Here is an 18,714-nt window from a genome sequence, read left to right as displayed (position 1 = left end):
GGATGTCAGAACAGGTTAAAAAAATATTTGCTGTTAAACACTGAGAACTACTCAGTGAAGTGGATTCAACATGCTACGGGTGACAACTTCATCACTGTTGAAAGTGGAAGTGCAAAAATAGCTAGTTTACTTGATTCATTGTTAAACATTGTTCACAGGTGAAGAAAATTAACCGTATGAAGAGGAGTGTGGAAAGTAGCAAGGTCTCTCTGACACTGGTATTATAGACTCTACAAGTTACCCACAATGGCATTGATTCTGTATTTCAGGAACACCTTTCAATGATACTGTGTGTGAGAAATGTCCTCATGGAACATTTTCAAGCGAAGCTTCAACAACTGAAGAATGTAAGAACTGGACAGTGTAAGTACCTCAGACTCCACGGTATCCATGTTCAGAAAGTACCACCTCTTGTTGATTTTTCACAATACCTCCTTTCCCGTTGTCCTAACCATCAAGGAAGAGGCGACACAGTGACCATGCCAGGACCACGAGCCTCAAGAACAGTTACTTCCCCCAAGCTGTCAGTCTGATCAACACCACCACCCCCATTAACCCAACCCACCACTCCCCACACTACTACATACACATCACCCAGCATCACTTTATGTACATATCATCATTCTGTGTGTGTAACAGTTACTTGTACATTGTGTTTTATAGGATTGTTTGTGTATTGATAATTATTGTGTTTTTCAAGTTTTGTTATTGTATTCCTTAAGAACATCAGACTTAGGAACAGAATTAGACAATTCGACCCATCAAGTCTCCTCTGCTGTTCAATATTTGCTGATTTATTATCCTCCCCACCCCCTGCCTTCTCCCCAGAACCTACTACATGACCGGAAGACATGGGAGCAGAATTTGTGTATTTTTTTTGTTTTATGCCCCATTGAATCCGGAGTAGCTATCATTTCATTCTCCTTTACACTTGTACACTAAAGAATTGCTATACACAATATTTATATATTTACTGAAATACAGCATGGAGCAGACCCCTCTGGCCATTTGAGCTGTGCTGCCCGACGTTTCCCAATTTAATCCCAGCAAATCCCGGGACAATTTACAATAACCAATGATCCTACCAACCAGTCCGTCTTTGGATTGTGGGAGGAAACCAGAGCACCCCGAGGAAACCTCCGCAGTGACAGGAAGATCGTACAAACCTCTAACTGGCAGCTTCAGGAATTGAACCCGTGTCGCCCCAACCCCAATCTTGAATCTTTCACAATCCGCCCTTCAGAAAGAATCATTTGCACTAGCGTACAGTTAAGAAGTTAGAACGTTGTTGAAATCCTGTTTGTTGCAAACACTGTTCTGTGTTTCTCTGTGATCTGCCCAGTGATGTACATTTGGAAAGTATTTCACTCTTTTGCCTAGCCCTATATGGGAGATCTTTCAGTGAATTGCCTCATTATCTGGATCTTCCTTTCTGTATCCCAAATAGAAGTCACTCACTTCAGAAATAACTGGGAGCTTTTGCATTTAGGCAGCAGTTTCCAGGGGGAGAAAAAATCATTTTGACAGTCCAATTTAATTTAGAGAGTGTTGTGTTCCTTACAGGTCTGCAAAAGGTGAGAACAACTTTTCTTCATCCTTAAGTAACCACACTACAGAAACAATGCTGATCTGTCCTTGTACTAATTGCATTCTTTACAGTAAACCCTGTGTGTAATCCGTTTAGTTGATGTTTTTATTGTGAATGTGGTGTCTCTGATTCTCCATGCCTGTGATGCTATTGTGAGTACGTTTTACGTTGTACTTGTCATAGACACTCAGTGATGACTTTAGTCCAGTACTTCTTGTGCCTAACAAAGACACCATGAGTATCATCATGGTCTTCTGTGGTTCTAGCCTACCTCACTCCTCCTGTCTGTTTGCATTTGGACTGGTCGTTTGTAACTGTCATCTCTCGCTTCCCTTTCCATTTATTTATATATTCGGCTCTTTTGGTCATTTCGCAACAGACTAGACTGTACAACATTATGCAAACTTTACAACATTACACAGACAAAGGGACTCAACCACCCCTTAATGTCTACATTACTTTGTCACATCATGTCTTCTGGAATGTTTTTAAATGAACATTGTTATTCAGAAGTTGACACTGCACCATCCGTGAGTCAGAAGGTTGTGGGTTCAAGTCCAATTTCTGACACTTGTGCCCCGAATCTAGGCTGTCGTTCCAGTGAGTGTCTCGGGAGAGATGTTAAACCACGGCCTTGTCTGCCCACTCAGGTGGAAGTGAAAGATCCTGTAGATCATTGACAGTTGACCTCTTATTGATCGACTGCTGATACAATGACATTTCAATAACAGATTTATTATAATTAAACTTTGAGCAACTATCACAGGTATTTGTATGGATTTATGTTTTTGTATGTCTTCCCCAGATGTGAAACACTCAAACTTAAACAGGTCGAACCAGGGAGCGCTGAAGCTGACGTGAAGTGTAAAGCAGAGCACAACGGGATAGGTACCATTCATGTTGTTGTGACTGTTGCTTTCATCGGAATTTTTCTTGGTATCGTGGCATATGTTTTGTGGAGGAAACACAAATGTAAACAAGGTATGTGATTGAGTTATAGAACATAGAATATTACAGCACAGTACAGGCCCTTTAGCTCATGACATTATGTTGACCTTTTAACCTACTCTAAAATCAATCTAACCCTTCCCTCCTACATAGCTCTTGTTTTTTTTTCAGATTCTGATTTATTTCTTTATCATATAAACATACCTTGAAATGTGTTGTTTGTGTTAACAACTGACAGCCAAGGGTGTGCTGGGGACAGCCTGCAAGTGTCAGACACATTCCAACGCCAGTACAGCTTGCCCACCACGATCAGCACAACAGCAACAAAACACACTCTACAGAACAACACAAACAAAAACAACAACAGAACAAAACAAGAACAGCAAAAGAAGCCGCTTTCCCAACCTCGCACTCGAACACACGCAGGCCTGCAACCCCAGAACAGGCCGCCTCCGGGCCTCCAGGTTTTGGCTCCGGGCTCTCAAGCTCTCAGATATCGGACTTCCCACCTCCAGACTCTGGCTCAGACTTCCAGACTTGCACTCGTCAGGCCTCTGACCCCCAGTCTCTGGCCTGGACTCACTGTCTGCCTCCCATCTCGCTGAGCTCTGGACTTCAGTCTTCAGCTTTCATCTCTGAACCACTGACCTCTGGGTATCAACCCCAGGACTTGCCAGTCACAGGTTTGACCTTCGGGCCTCAACCAACCCAATCTCCGGGATCGTTGACTTTCAACAGAAAAGTGTCTCCGGTCTCGACTTCTGACCTCACATTAATCTCTAGGGGACCTCTGACCCTGGAGCATTCCAACTTGAATTTGGAAAACGGGCTCATGCCCCTGACTCTCCATTCTCCCTCATCCCTGTCCATAAATCCAAACCAGACCTCTGAATCCCCATGCTATCCCCAAACCATCCATATGAACCCAAAAAAAAACTGTCTGAGCTGCACCATCGATGGACATCACATCTCGCAGCAACTTGACTCAAACACCAGCTCCTACCCCTGACTCTTCATTTACTGTGCCTGACATCCAACCCTGTTCGCGTCCCTCAACCCTAACCTGACGCCCATCTCCTCACACTATCCCCAGATCCACTGCTACAGACCTACATAGACATGTAGCCACCTTGGTGCCATCTTGACCGGATGATGCCAGCTTATTCTCTGCTGAAATCCCTAGTTACCCCTTTGCTACTTTTACACTTGTCTGATCTGCTGTCCTACTTGCTAATTAACATTAACTCCTGGCACAAGTGCTCTTCAAGTTTTAGATCTTAATACCCATTTTCAAGTCCTTCCCTGACCTTGGACAACCCCTATTTCTTCCCTTCAACCTTATGCAATCCTGCAATCTCAAGATTCCTGATCATCCCTGAATTTACCATCCACCAGTCCTCTAATCTCAGGAATTTCCTGCCCCGAATCTTTCTTTGAGGCTATCCAACACATTGTCTAATTTGCCAGTATTTTTTCCAACGCTCCTATTAAATTCTTCAGAATTTCATTCCCAGTAAATTCATTGGGAATAGCATTCCTGCTCTGATAAATTGGACTTTAATTCTGGTGCATATGGAGAAAGTGGTTCCAAGTTTAAAAGGAGTGGGATAAGATGAAAATGTTGCGCACGAGCCCCAAACCAGGTTGAACATGGAGAGAGTCCATGAAGGTGAACTTAGGCCAAACGTAACAACTGAGTTTCATTGACAGAAGTTCTGAGAGTTTCCCTTGATACCCTGATGGATGCACTTCCTAGAGTTGGGATAAATGCTGGAATTTTGCTTACTGCTGTGGTTCTGTCTTCAGACAATGGAGACTTTGTGGAAATGTCTCGACCATTTTGTTTATCACAATATTAACATGATCAGAACGGAGCTGTCCATTTAAAAATGGCTCCATTGGGCAGCGGTGGAATCTTTCATCAAACATTATTGTTGTGATGGGAACACTCCAGCTTCAGACTGGTGATGTCACTTTGGAAAAACAATCTCAAACACACCATTCTTGTAGATTGATGCGAGAATGTAATTTGCTACTTAAACTCCATTAATTTTATGTAACATATGGTAGAGCAAAATAGAAATATGGTAAATTAATTTCACAGTACTTTTTGTGGAAACCTCTTTGTGTTTTTGATAGGTAACCGGAACATTCTAGGCACCAGTGTAAGTACATAATATCTCTCCAATATTTAAATGGCACGCACAATAAATTGTAATTCCTGCAGAAATAATATTGACAACAGAACGCAAACTGACTGCAGTTTAATTCAAATAATGTCATGTTATGTTTTCCCTGCACATTATTCTTATCTTGAAACGATGCGTAATTTCACCAGTTACAAACTATGTTGAAGGGTAATATCAGCGGATTGTACCTGATGTGTTAAGTACCGAGGTTACTAATAAGGCCGCAAGACATGGGGCTGAATTAGGCTAATCAGCTCATTGAGTCTGCTTCACCATTCACCATCGTTGATTTATTTTCCATCTCATTGGCAGATTCTGAACAGTTTTGGCTGCCAGATCTCAGAAAACATCTAGGAATGAAATATGTGAGGCGAGTTTGATGGGTGTTTGTAAGACAAAATGGTGTTTAAAGTTTAGAATCTGGAAATGTTTTGAGAAAGTACAAGGAACCAGTCCACAGCAGTGTTTGGAGAGTTTAGTGTGAGCACTAGTCTGTAACACATTATCCCAGTAGATAATGGTGGTAAATATGTTTGTCTGGGAAGGGGGAGAAGATTTTGCAAGTGCAAATATGATCTGGCACTTTCCCATGCATTAAAGTAAGGGATCTTGAAGGATATAAAAAAGGCCAATTTTGTTGTGCTAGTGGGAATATTAAGATGGGTTGTGACTTATTCGAAGAGCTGGGTATAGAGACAAGGACAACAAGAGGGAGAGAGAGGGAGACAAAAAGTCATTGGACACCTGTAGTGCTTTCTATCACTACGTTGTGTGATTTGGATCAGTGATTGGTTTTGTCTTTTTTACAACTTTATTAATCATTAATATTGCCAATAGGTAAACTTTTTAATACATTGTTCATTACATGACATAGAAGCTCTATTTTTACAAAATAACAAAGGCTGAAAATGTAGCACAAATTTATTTTATGATATAAATATAGATAATATGTAGCATTGAACCATTGTGTAGAATAGATGCTATGAAATGGAAGATTAATGTAGGATGCCATCAACAGGAAGGAAAATTAAATACAAATTACACTGGGCAACGTGGACAACGTAAAATGTTTATCGCACATAAGCATCCCGAACATCAAAAATCAGTTACTTCAGTCAGGCTAAAAGGGTGACATTCATCATGTGAACAATTCAGCATCTGTGTAAAGAGAAACAGTTAATATGTGATGTTGAAAACACTTTATCAACATGTTAACTCTCTACCCATGGATGCTGTTACCTGCAGAGTGTTTCCTGCAATTGTGCATTTTATTGCCTTGTCAGCACCTGTAATTTTTATTTTGATTTTCCTTCAATATGCTGTGTTTCTTTGTACAGAGCCTATAAAAAGTATTCCCCCCAACCCCGCCCTTGGATGTTTTCCTGTTTTATTGTTTTACAACATTGAATCACAGTCGATTTATTTTGGCTCCTTTTGACACTGATCAACAGAAAAAAAGACTTCTGCATCAAAGTGAAACCAGATCTCTAAAAATTGATCTAAATTAATTACAGATATAAAACACAAACCTTATTGCATAAGTATTCATCCATTTAATATGACACACCAAACCATCACTGGTGCAGCCAATTGGTTTTAGAAAACACATAATTAGTTCAGTGGAGAGGAACTTAGCAGGAAAGGCAGCACCTATGGCAGGGGTCGGCAACCCGCGGCTCCGGAGCCGCATGCGCCTCTTTCATCTCTGTGCTGCGGCTCCCTATGGTTTTGGAAAATAAATGATGAGTATTTAATTAAAATGTATTTTATGTTAGTTTGTTAGTTTTTGAAATGTAATTCTAAATTTGAAGATTATGGTGATCTTGTACAATCTAAATAAAACATGTTTTTTGTCGCTATTAATATACGTCACCATGGCCAATGCCTGACACCCGCCAGTGCGCGATTTCTTTAATTTTTCGATCCAAGGTAGGCTAACTATGGAGAATTCTTAAAAAAAAGAAAAGTGACTGAAGAAAACAGAATGTTTAATAACACGTGGGCAGATTCATTTGCTTTCACTGCTGACGAGACTGGTTTACCGGTATGCTTAATATGCAATGAGAAACTCACAAACAACAAAAAGTCAAAAGTCGCAAGACATTTCCAGAATAAACACGCAGCCTTTGCTCAAAAATATCCGGATGGAGATGAGAGAAAAAAAGCCATTTCGGAACTGATGCGGAAGGTTGATCTGAGCAAAAATCATTTCAAGAAGTGGATGATGACTGGAAAATCAATGACATATGCTAGTTTTGTTGCCGCTCAGGAAATAGTCAGGCACGGGAAGCAGCTTACAGATGGTGAATATATAAAAGAATCTTTCATTAAAATTTCAGAACATCTATTCACGGACTTTAAAAACAAGAATGAAATTGTGCAGAAAATCAGGGATATGCCCCTCTCTGCAAAGACTGTCAAAGACAGAACCATAAAAATGGCAGAAGACATCAGAAGACAGTAAATTAAAGACATCAATTCAGCTGTGGCCTACTCGATTGCCTGTAACGAGTCTAAAGACAAAGGTGATACTGAACAAATAGCGCTGTTCTGCCGGTATGTAAACTCTGCCGGGCCACAGGAAGAAATGATTGAGTTGATACCTCTAAAAGGCCAAACACGGTGGGAGAACATCTGTGAGGCTGTCTTGAATTGTTTAAGAGCCAAAGTAATAAAGACCACCCACCTGGTGTCAGTAGCTACTGATGGGGCACCAAGTATGACAGGAGCGCACAAGGGATTTGTGGTTTTACTGCAGAAGTCGCTGGACAGAAAGCTGCTGACTTTTCACTGCATCTTGCACCAAGAGGCACTGTGCGCTCAAACATTTCCTCTGGAATGCACAGAAGTAATGGATGTTGTCATTCAGAGTGTCAATAAAATAATGGCAAAAAGTTTAAATCACTGTCAATTCCGTTTGTAACTGGACAAGCTGGAAAGCGCATATTCTGATCTCCTGCTGCTCAACAAAGTCTGGTGGCTGTCCAGAGGGGAGGTACTGAAACGCTTTGTTGCGAGTCTGGAAGAAGTGAAAACTTTCCTGGGCAGCAAAGGTCTCACCTTTCCTGAGCTGGAACAGCCAGAGTGCCTGGAAAAGCTACACTTCATGGTAGACATGACAGCGCACCTGAACACGCTGAACACAGCTCTTCAGGGGAAAGGACGCACAGCCCTGCACGTGTTGGAGGATATTTTGGCATTCCAGCGCAAGTTGACAGTGCTTGCCAGAGATTTACAGAAAGGCACATTGTCTCACTTCCCCAATTTGAGAGAGTTCAAACAAGCTCACGACATGATAAATTTGGAGTATTTACATTCTGCAATCATCGCAATGCAAACATCATTTGGGAAACGCTTCTGTGAGTTCAGAGAGGTAAAAAACACATTATCCTTCCCGGTCACTCCCCTAAGCATCGATCCATCCCTACTAAATAGAACTGCATTTGCAGGTGTGAGTCAACCTGATCTTGAGATGGAACTGGCCGACATAGCCGACAAAGACATATGGGTGTCCAAATATAGATGCTTGACAGCAGACCTTGAAGATGTTGCCCGTCAGAAGGCCGTTCTTGCTCAGAATCACAGATGGAGTGATATTGAAAACCTCCCCAAACCGGACAAACTTGTGTTCGAAACATGGAATGCTATCCCCGACATTTATGTAAACATTAAAAAGTATGCGCTTGGAGTCCTGTCGATCTTTGGATCCACATATGTATGTGAGCAGGTGTTCTCCAACATGAACTTTATTAAAAACAAACATTGTGCACGCCTCACAAATGACAGCTTGCGATCCTGTGTAAAGATGAAGGTGACATCATACAGCCCTGATGTGCAGACGCTGTGCACTGAGGTCCAGGAGCAGAAATCCCATTAACCAAGTATGATAAATATTTTAATTGCCTATTATTTTACGTATATGTATATTTTTTCATTGTTTAGTGAAATAGTCCTTTTATTTTTCAGGTTGACAGCTGGCTGACATTTTTGGTTTGCTGCTGGCGGACAATTTAAGTTCGGCGTTTTTCATAAATACAAGAAGGACTCAAATAGACATTGATTATTTTACTTAAAAGTAACCTTCAACCCAACGTCTTTTTTTCGGAGTTCAAAATGTTTTTGTTGCATGCAGAAATGTAATTTCGTTTTCTCTGCAGGAGTTCATCGATTTCATAAATGCAACACATTATAGTTTGTTTATACATAGCATAAAGGCAAAAAAAAACATTGTATGCAGTGTTATTTCATTTTAAATATCAAACGGGTTTTGTGGCTACCAGTGTTTTCTTTTCTGTGGGAGACGGGTCCAAATGGCTCTTTCAGTGGTAAAGGTTGCCGACCCCTGACCTATGGGAAAAAAAACACACAGTCGACGTATTGGGCTGAAACCCTTCGCAGGACTGGAGAAAATAGCTGTGAAGTAGATTTGAAAGGTGGGGGAAGGGAGAGAAAAACAACAGGTGACAGGTGAAACTTGGAGGAGGAGGGATAAAGCAAAGAGCTAGGAAGTTGATTGGTGAAAGAGACGGAAGGTCATGGAAGAAAGAAGGGAGGGGTGGGGAGGAGCACCAGAGGGAGAGCACCCAACGTAGATTGAGAGACCACTTTGCCAAGCATCTATGTTTTGTCCTCCAGAACAAGCGGGGATCTCCCAGTGGCCACCCATTTTAATTCCATTTCCCATTCCCATTCCGATATGCCCATCCACGGCCTCCTCCACTGTTTCTGGAGACCTGCGTGCATTCAAGGTGTTTCAATTAATTGTAGTAAAAATACATCTGTATCTGGAAGGTCCAACTGGTGGTCAGTCAGTATCCTGGCAAAAACTACACCATGAAGACAAAAAAAAAACCATTTCAAGCTACAACGCGAAAAGTTTATTGAAAAGCACAAATCAGGACCTGGATACAAGCAAATCTCCAAGTCACTGGATATCCCTTGGAGTATAGTTAAGTCAATCATCAAGAAATGGAACGAATATAGCAGAGCTGTAAATATGCCTAGAGCGGTCCATCTCAAAGTCTGAGTGACCATACAAGAAGTGGACTAGTGAGAGAAGCCACCTAGAGGCTATAACAATTCTGGAGGAGTTGCAAGCTTCAGTAGCTGAGATAGGAGAGACTGCGCATACAACAACTATTGCCTGGGTGCTTCAGCAGTCACAGCTTTATGGAAGAGTGGCAAAGAGAAAGCCACTGTTGAAAAGAACTCAAACTAAATCTCAGAAGTTTCCCAGAAGGCTTGTGGTGACTCTGAAGTTAGCTTGGAAGAAGGTTCTAAGGTCTGATGAAACCAAAATTGAACTTTTTGGCCATCAGACTAAACACCAAACACCGCACATCATCAAAAACGCACCATCCCTACCGTAAGGCATGGTGGTGGCTGCATCGTGCTGTGGGGATATTTCACTGCAGCAGGCCCTGGAAGGCTTGTGAAGGTAGGGGGTAAAACAAATGCAGCAAAATACAGGGAAATCCTGGAGGAAAACCTGAGGCAGTCTGCAGGAGAACTGCGATTTGGGCAAAGATTTGTTTTCTACCAAGACAATGATCCCAAGCATAAAGCCAAACCTGCACAGGAATGGCTTAAAAACAACAAAGTTGATGTCCTGGAGTGGCTAAGTCAGAGTCCACACTTCAATCCAATTGAGAATTTGTGGCCGAACTCTCATGATCCCCATGCAATCTGACAGAGCTCGAGCAGTTTTCTAAGGAAGAATGAGGAAATTTTGCAGTCTCCAGATGTGCAAAGCTGATAGAGACCTCTCCACATGACTCCAGACTGTAATTGTTGCCAAAAGGTGCAAATTCTAAATACTGACTTGAAGGAGATGAATATGTATGTCATCAATTATTTTGTGTTTAATAATAGCAAAAAAATTTAGGCCAATTTGTAGAAATTTGTTTTCACTGTAACGCGAAAGAGTCTTTTCTGTTGAACGGTGTCAAAAAAGTCAAATTAAATACCTTGTGATTCAATGTTGTAAAACAATAAAACAAGAAAACATCCGGAGGGGGAGGGTGAATACTTTTTATAGGCACTGTAGCTTTGGATGTGATTCCACAATTTGATATTAACTCTTCAGAATATTCATAACATCTGATGTATCACATTTATTTGCAGATGACCAAAAATGGACTACAATTGGAATCCATCTGATGTAAATATAACCTGTAATAAAGTGAGTAATGCAACCTGAGATCGACAAATTACTGACAGGAAGCAAAGAGATGGCAAATACATAGTGTGTTTTCACGTCACTCTCTCCTGTTGAGAATATTGCAAATATCTCAAAAGTTACAATTGGGCTCATATAAAATGGAAGATGCTTCATAATGCTTTAAACTGCCAACGATCGGGGTTCAATTCTTACTGCTCACCAAAAATCACCGAAGTTTGGTATGTCACCCAAGACACTATCAGATTTTTGCATTTGTACAGAACATTCAAATTGGTTGCATCACTGTCTGGTATGGAGGGGGTCACTGCACAGGTTTGGAAAAATCTGTAAAGCATTGTAAACTCAGCTAGCTCCATCATAGGCACTAGCCTCCCCACCATCACAGACATCTTCTGAAGGTAATACCTCAAAAAAAGTGGCATCCATCATTAAGGAACTCATCACCGAGGATGTGCCCTCTCCTTATTACTACCATTAGGGAGGAGATGCAACAGCCTGAACACACACATTCAACATTTTAGGAACAGCATCTACCCTGCTGCTAGTGTCCTGGATGGTCATGAACATAACCTCAAAACATTTGCTCTCTTTTTCTAGTAATTGGATTTAATTTTTTACTTATAAATTACAATAAGAAATACTGTGTATATTTCTCTGCAATGTGCCTACAAAACAACAAATCCAACAATATACTGTGTAAAAGTATTATGTGTGTATATGTACTGTATGTGTTTGTATATATAACCATATAACAATTACAGCATGGAAGCAGGCCATCTTGGCCCTTCTAGTCCGTGCTGAACGCTTACTCTCACCTACCTGCACTCAGCCCATAACCTTCCATTCCTTTCCTGTCCATATACCTATCCAATTTTCTTTAAAATGACAATATTGAACCTGCCTCTACCACTTCTACTGGAAGCTCGTTCCACACAGCTACCACTAACTGAGTAAAGAAGTTCCCCCTTGTGTTACCCCTAAACTTTTGCCCCCTAACTCTCAACTCATGTCCTCTTGTTTGAATCTCCCCTACTCTCAATGGAAAAAGCCTATCCACGTCAACTCTATCTATCCCCCTCATAATTTTAAATACCTCTATCAAGTCCCCCCTCAACCTTCTATGCTCCAAAGAATAAAGACCTAACTTGTTCAACCTTTCTCTGTAACTTATGCGCCCAAAACTCACAGTTATGCGAGGAGCACTGCTTTCCCACCAATACAAGTCACTACGCACACCTCACCGTCTCAATCCCACCCGTCCCACATTGGTTTTGGTAACGTATGGATGCGTGATCTTGTGCTCTTAAACTTTTGTTGGTTTTACCTACGGTACAGCGATTTTGTGCTTGAAATATTTAACTATGCCGCATAATTGCCCGATGTCATGTCCTGGGCCATCAGCTGAGCGGCAGAGAACTGCTTTAACACTTGAAAAAAGTTGGAAATTATAAACAGCGCGGCATCAGCTGAAGGTAACACAGCTCTGGGATGCTACTGCTGGGAACAGAATCTTGCCTTTTGTTGCTTGACAATTTCTCCATTTAAATAATTATTCACATTATGCTTTGACTACAAGGAATGTCCCCCCACATATAACAAGGATAGGGTGTACAGTGTATAGCTAGGGTGCCTAGGACAATTGTCCATAACTGTAGTAATTTTATGTATTGCACTATAATGCTGCTACTACAAAAAAAAAGCAAATTTCATGACGTGAGTAATGATAAACCTCATTGTGATATGGGTCACTACTGTGGACTGAGCGTGGGAAAGGGGCAGACAGACTGGTTGGAAAAAAGAGGAAGGGAGAGGGGAGGGAGTGGGAAGCACCAGAGAGGCATTTTGCAATAATCAATATTCCAATTGTTTGGTATAAAATTACCTTACCTGCTGCCTCAGGGCTGGATATGAACACACCCATGCCACCTCCACCACAGCACTCCTCCTGTGCCATTTGTCTCACACCCCCCACCCCCCCAGCCCATCAACTTCACCACTCCCAACATCCTTTGTTATCACCAGACTTACAAAGTTGCTCTCCGCACCGCATTGACAAATACAGTACTGTACCTTAGCTATATACTATATACATGCCTAAGACTTCTGCACGGTACTGTACATCAGTGATATTAAATTGGATTCTGCCATCTGAAAGGAGTTTGTACAACTTCCCTGTGACATACGGGTTTCCTCCCATATTCCAAAAATGTAAGTTGTGGATATGCTATGTTGGTGCCGGAAGCACGGTAACGCATGTGGGCTGCCCTCAGACTACGTTGATTATTGATGCAAACAAAACATTTCACTGTATATTTCAATATACTTGTGACAAGTAAAGCTCATCTTTAAAATCCCACTCCCAATGGACAAAAGGTGAGGGAAACACAACTACATGGGGACAAGTTGAAGGATCTATTGGATTTAAAGGAAGTGGCTGCAGAGCTAATTGCCATATTAGCTGAATTTTTTAAAAACTCACTAAATTTCAAAAGCGTAACAGTGATTGGAAAATGCCAGACTCCATTGTGTGGAAGATGGCAAGAATTTTGTGGTTGATTTAGGGTACTGAATAGTATATTCTGTTTAGTTTATTACTTTTGTGACAGAGGCAGCAAATATTTTAAGTATCAAGGATAAATAAAAGAGTTCAAAAGTAAATTTATTATCAAAGTACATATACATCACCTTACACAACCCTAAGATTAATTTATTTGCAGGCACAAATAAATATTAAGAAACACAATAGAATCAATGAAAAACTACACATAAACAATGATGGACAAACAACAAATGTTCTGTTCCTAAGAGGACAAATCATGCTGTTGCAAATAAATAATATTGAGAACCTTAGTTTTATAGTCCTTGAAATGAGCCCATAGGTTGTGGAATCAGTTTAGAGTTGAAGTGAGTAAAATCATCTGTTCCGTGCTCTGATTAACTGATGGCCCAATTAACCAGATTCCACTATATTTTTAATCATGAATAAAGTTTGAACTGAAAGATTAAGAAAGCTATACAAAATTTGACAGGCAGCAGGGCGAAGTCAAGATGGCACTAAACTGTGACTCCTTTGCTTGCTTGAAAACAGCTCTATTTCTATCTTTGATATCTCTCTTTTTTTCCTTTTCAGGGTGGGGGGCATCTTTTGAAGACACTGACATGGAGTTACACTCTGACTTCTGTTCTTTGCGGGAATGGGACCTGCTCTCAGGGCCTCACGACCGGCCGCTTTTTGATATCCCAAGGATGCGGCCTGGTAAAGCAACACGCCTTCAGGGTTCCGGGAATGTGATGATTCCAGTCCAGTGCCCCTGACTGAAGCATAGCGGGGGAATACGGAACATAGGGAGCAGCTGGTTAGCTGCTGGGGGCTGTATGTCTGGAGAGTTGTACAAGTGCAGAGCTTGGAAAAAGCGACGCAAGACTTTTAACATCCTAAATCAGCAAATTGTTTGTTACGTCTCCCCTCTTGCTGTGAAATGGGGACACCTCTTTTTCCCGTATTAGGGAGAGAGAGAGCCTGTGGTATGTCGAATTGACCGGGCGAACAAGAAGTTTTGGGGTACTGCAAGTCTGTGTCTTTATTGATGCTTTGCTGCATCAATACAAGTGCTTGGTGGAGGGTGCTGATGCTTTTTTGCTGGTGGGGGGGGGGTCTTGTACATCTTTTTAAATTTTTTTTATTCTTTCTTCTCTTCAAATATTTGTATATTTGTACACTGGTAATGCTACTCTGACACTGTAATTTCCTTTGGGATCAATAAAGTCTATCTATCTGTCTACTCTCTCTCTCTCTCTCTCATTTTCAACATCCAGGCAGACATTCCTATCTCCCAGCCCAACATCACCCCTCCTCATCATGACTTGAACTTTAATGGGATCTGGTTGCCAATGTTATATAACTATATGTTATAATTATGTGGTTTTTGTCAGTTAGTCTTTTATCAATTATGGTATTCTCTGCACTGTTGTAACTAAATGTTTACTATAACTAAGTGGTTTTGTGTAGGTTTTTGGTTTGTTGGGTGGTAGAGCTGGTCTCTTGACTTGGTGTGTCTGGGTAGTCTTGTTTTGTCTGATGGGTTTGGAGTTCCTTTCTGGGGAACGTGCTAAGATGGTAGCGCGATATTGATACGCAGCAGCCTCTCCGGACTCTGGACTGGGGATTACCAAACGTTATGTGGTTTTTCTTGTGTGGTCTGTTTTTCGCGTGCTTTTTTGTGATACCATTCCGTAGGACATTGTCTCATTTTTTAACTGCATTGTATGTGTGGTTTCTAATTGACAATAAACGGAATCTGAATCTGAATTAGCTCGGTACACACTGACCAATTGTAGTTTCATTAGCTGAGACGTCACCGCTATATTTTTATCCTCCAACTTTGCAGCTCGAGTTTGAGCTGTCAATAGTGATTCTCTCAGAATAATAGTGCTGACTGAGATCTTCCAATTTATTCTTGAGACTTGCTATTGTTTTATACTGATGTCTTACAATCGCTGCAAAAAAAACAGACAGCACCTTTTCTTCTAGGAAAACCCAACGATGTAAGTATAGGAACAATGTGATGTCCCATTTAGCCCTGGCAAAATCCAACTGGTCTGATCAATCTACCGGCATTTCATAACCCATCAGTGAGTTAGCAAGACTTCCAAAGCCCTCACCCTGGGACTCGTGTATCTCTCATACTAAGGGTCCTCTCTTTTAAATAACCTATTAAAGAAATGCACTTCTGCTCAAAACAGCGCCAAATGTAATGCTGAATCAGGTTCGCAGGTCCAGCGACTGAGACAGAAAGCACAGAGTTTGAATAGGTGTATTAATCATACATTTACAAATAAAAATTCAACCAAACATTTATGTTCTCCAAGTTACAGACACTACAAAGCTGAACATTCAACAAATAAACTTAGCTAAAAGTGCGCACAAGGCATGCCTTCTCAATGGGTTGCCTTAAACCAAAGAAGAGAGACGACCTCGCACTTGTGCTTCCCATATGCCCAGGAGATTTGAAACTCGACACCAGGCAGCTATCCAATGGGAAAAGGAGCTGCAGTTTCTAAACTAAACAATCATGTCGGAACTGACTTTCAACAATCAGAATACCTATTGAAGACATGTCCCTCCCCCCCCCCCCCACCACAGGACAGTAAGCTAGGTTTAAAGGCAAATAACAATTTAAAGCAGAATCATTTTTTTCAGGATAGCATTTATCAGGCCTGTTGTTACAATATGGGGGCACCAGCAAGTATACCATAACCAAGAGGGGCATTGGCAAGTATGAGGGTGCGTTGGGGGGGGGCATTGGGCTAAAAAAGTTTGGGAAACCCCTAATTAAAGGACAATTTATAATCTACTAACCGGTACATCTTTGGAATGTGTGAGGAAACTGGAGCACCTGGAGGAAACCTAGAAGCAAACAGGAAGAACATACAAACCTTCTTCTTCCGGGCGCCAGCGATCAACGATCCACGGGTGACGTCTTCCAGGTAGACAAAACTTTTCCAATTATTTCATTTCTTCTACGCCTTCCACTTGTTGCTTTGGTCTTGTTTGTGTTATAGAAACTGTTGGAGCCCGTGGCATACAGTTTGTATCTCAATCGAAGGATTCAGCACTATGCTGTATCTGGAGAGCTGCCTCATGGAGATCAGAGATGGGGTGAGGGGGGCGGACCCAAAGAGGTCCAAAATGCCGACTCACGGAAAAGGTCCGAGATTAGGCGCAGGGTCATGAAAAATTCCACATCAAAGCGACGAGGAAGACTGAAGCATCGAAGTAAATATGGAGGGGGTCAGTGATGGCTCGTTGTGAGATGGTCGGCAGCCAGATCGGAGGCAATCAGACCCAGGTCGGCAGTCATTCTTTACACAAGGACTGAGTTTGTGCAGCTGCTATCCTGATATGCAGCAACAAGACGTTCTCCATATTCCGAGATGTATGTGATTATTGGACTGTACTTTATATTGGTTTGCTACAGTTTTCCAGTGTTTTCTTTCTAATGGCTGATTGGTTGGTAGGTGATCAGTTACTTTTTCAGTGTGTGGGGAGAGGTTGGGGATTTGTTGTAATTGTTACTGTTCTTTTCTGCGAGTGAGGGGGTGGAGGATTGCTTTTGTGGCTGTTTTTTGCTGCAGGTGAGGGGGAATTTTGGGGTTTGTGAGTTTTGTTTCTTTTTCATGCCAGTTGGAGGGAGATTGGTGTCTTCTGTCATCAACACTCATGGTCGTTCTGTATTTAATGGCTACCTGGAATAGACAAATATCAGAGTTGTACTTAAATTTGACAATCAGATGAACCTTTTAACCTTTGTTTAATGGTAGTTAGTAGACCAACTTAAGGTATTTTATCTTCACCTACTGAGCATCATTCAAGCACACCCAGTACTTTTCTTCCAGAAAGTCTTCCTCTATCATCCCTTTCATATTCGTGTCACTACAACTCCATATAGAAATGTGAGCATTAAAATCCCCTGACCATTAGCTAACAAACTTCTAGCATTCCTTTGTAAAAAAAAAGTGGGATAAAATGCAAAGAGGACTGGACTGAAGGTGTTATATTTGAATGCATGCAATATACAGAATAAGGCAGGTGACCTTGTATTACAGTTAGAGATTGGCAGATATGACGTGGGAATCACTGGGTCATGGCTGAAAGAAGATTATAGTTGGGAGCTTAACATCGAAGGATACACATTGTATCGAAAGGACAGGCAGGGAGACAGAGGGGGTGGGTGGTCCTGTTAGTTAACAATGAAATCAAATCCTTAGAGGTAACATAGGATTGGAAGACGTCAAATTGTGGGTAGAGTTAACAACTTGGAAAAGTAAAAAGACCCTAATGGGGGTTATTTACAGACGATAGTGAAATAAAATAGAGATATTAGAGATAGAAATAGAGCTGTATCCAAAGCTGCAAGCAAAGGAGATGCCGTTAGGTGCCATTGTTCTCCTAAGCTCCTTCGGAGAATGTGGGGTACAAATTACAATGGGAGATAGAAAAGACAATTACCCTTTTGCCATTTAATTTTGGGGATTTCAATATGCAGGTAGATTGGGAAAATCAGGTTTGTGTTGGATCCCAAGGGAGATCATTTGTAGAATGCCTATGAGATGGCTTTTTAGAGCAGCTTGTGGTTGAACCCAATTGTGGAAAGGCTATTCTGGATTGGATGTTGTATAATGAACCGGATTTGATTAGGGAGCATAAGGTAAAGAAACCCTTAGGAGGCAGTGATAATAATATGACATAATTCATCTTGAAGTTTGAGAGGGAGAAGCTAGAGTCAGATGTATCATTTTTGTGGTGGAGGAAAGGAAAATTACAGAGGCATAAGAGAGGGGCTTGCGAAAGTTGATTGGAAGAGGACACAAGCAGGGATGACAGCAGAACAGCAATGCCTAGAGTTTCTGGGAGCAATTCTGAAGGTGCAGGATAGATACATCCCAAGGAAGGTATGGTATTCTAAAGGCAGGATGACACAATTGTGGCTGACAAGGGAGGTCACAGAAAACATAAAAGCAAAAGGGCATATGATAGAGCAAAATTAGTGGAAATTTAGTAGATTGGGAAGCTTTTAAAAAAGTCATAAGGATGAAAAAGGTAAGATAGCAAATAACATCAAAGAGGATACCATAAGATTTTTCAAATATATAAAGAGCGAAAGAGAGGCGAGAGTAGGTAGTAGATATCGGACCACTGGAAAATGAGGTAGTAAGAGATGGCAGAATTCTGAAAGAAATGGCAGAAATTATAGTAGAGGCTTTTATGATAATTTACCAAATTTCTCTGGACTCTGGGCAGGTCTTGG

At 41.3% G+C, this 18,714-nt stretch overlaps 1 protein-coding gene across 1 annotated transcript in view; it reads left to right on the top strand.

The window, feature by feature from the left end:
• Positions 1-15,226, top strand: part of LOC132382221 (tumor necrosis factor receptor superfamily member 5-like) — a 41,026-nt gene extending 25,800 nt beyond the window's left edge. The window contains exons 6-10 of the mRNA XM_059952227.1: positions 270-363; positions 2,394-2,569; positions 4,676-4,701; positions 10,849-10,906; positions 14,037-15,226. Coding sequence (XP_059808210.1) covers positions 270-363; positions 2,394-2,569; positions 4,676-4,701; positions 10,849-10,884 — 332 coding nt within the window. The 3' untranslated portion in view covers positions 10,885-10,906; positions 14,037-15,226. The remainder of the gene's footprint in view (positions 1-269; positions 364-2,393; positions 2,570-4,675; positions 4,702-10,848; positions 10,907-14,036) is intronic.
• Positions 15,227-18,714: the final 3,488 nt, after the last annotated feature.

The sequence above is a fragment of the Hypanus sabinus genome, chromosome 27 (assembly GCF_030144855.1).
Source record: "Hypanus sabinus isolate sHypSab1 chromosome 27, sHypSab1.hap1, whole genome shotgun sequence".
In the NCBI taxonomy this organism is placed as follows: domain Eukaryota; kingdom Metazoa; phylum Chordata; class Chondrichthyes; order Myliobatiformes; family Dasyatidae; genus Hypanus; species Hypanus sabinus.
Note: the sequence above shows the minus strand (reverse complement) of the source record. Positions and strands in the feature narration are given on the sequence as shown.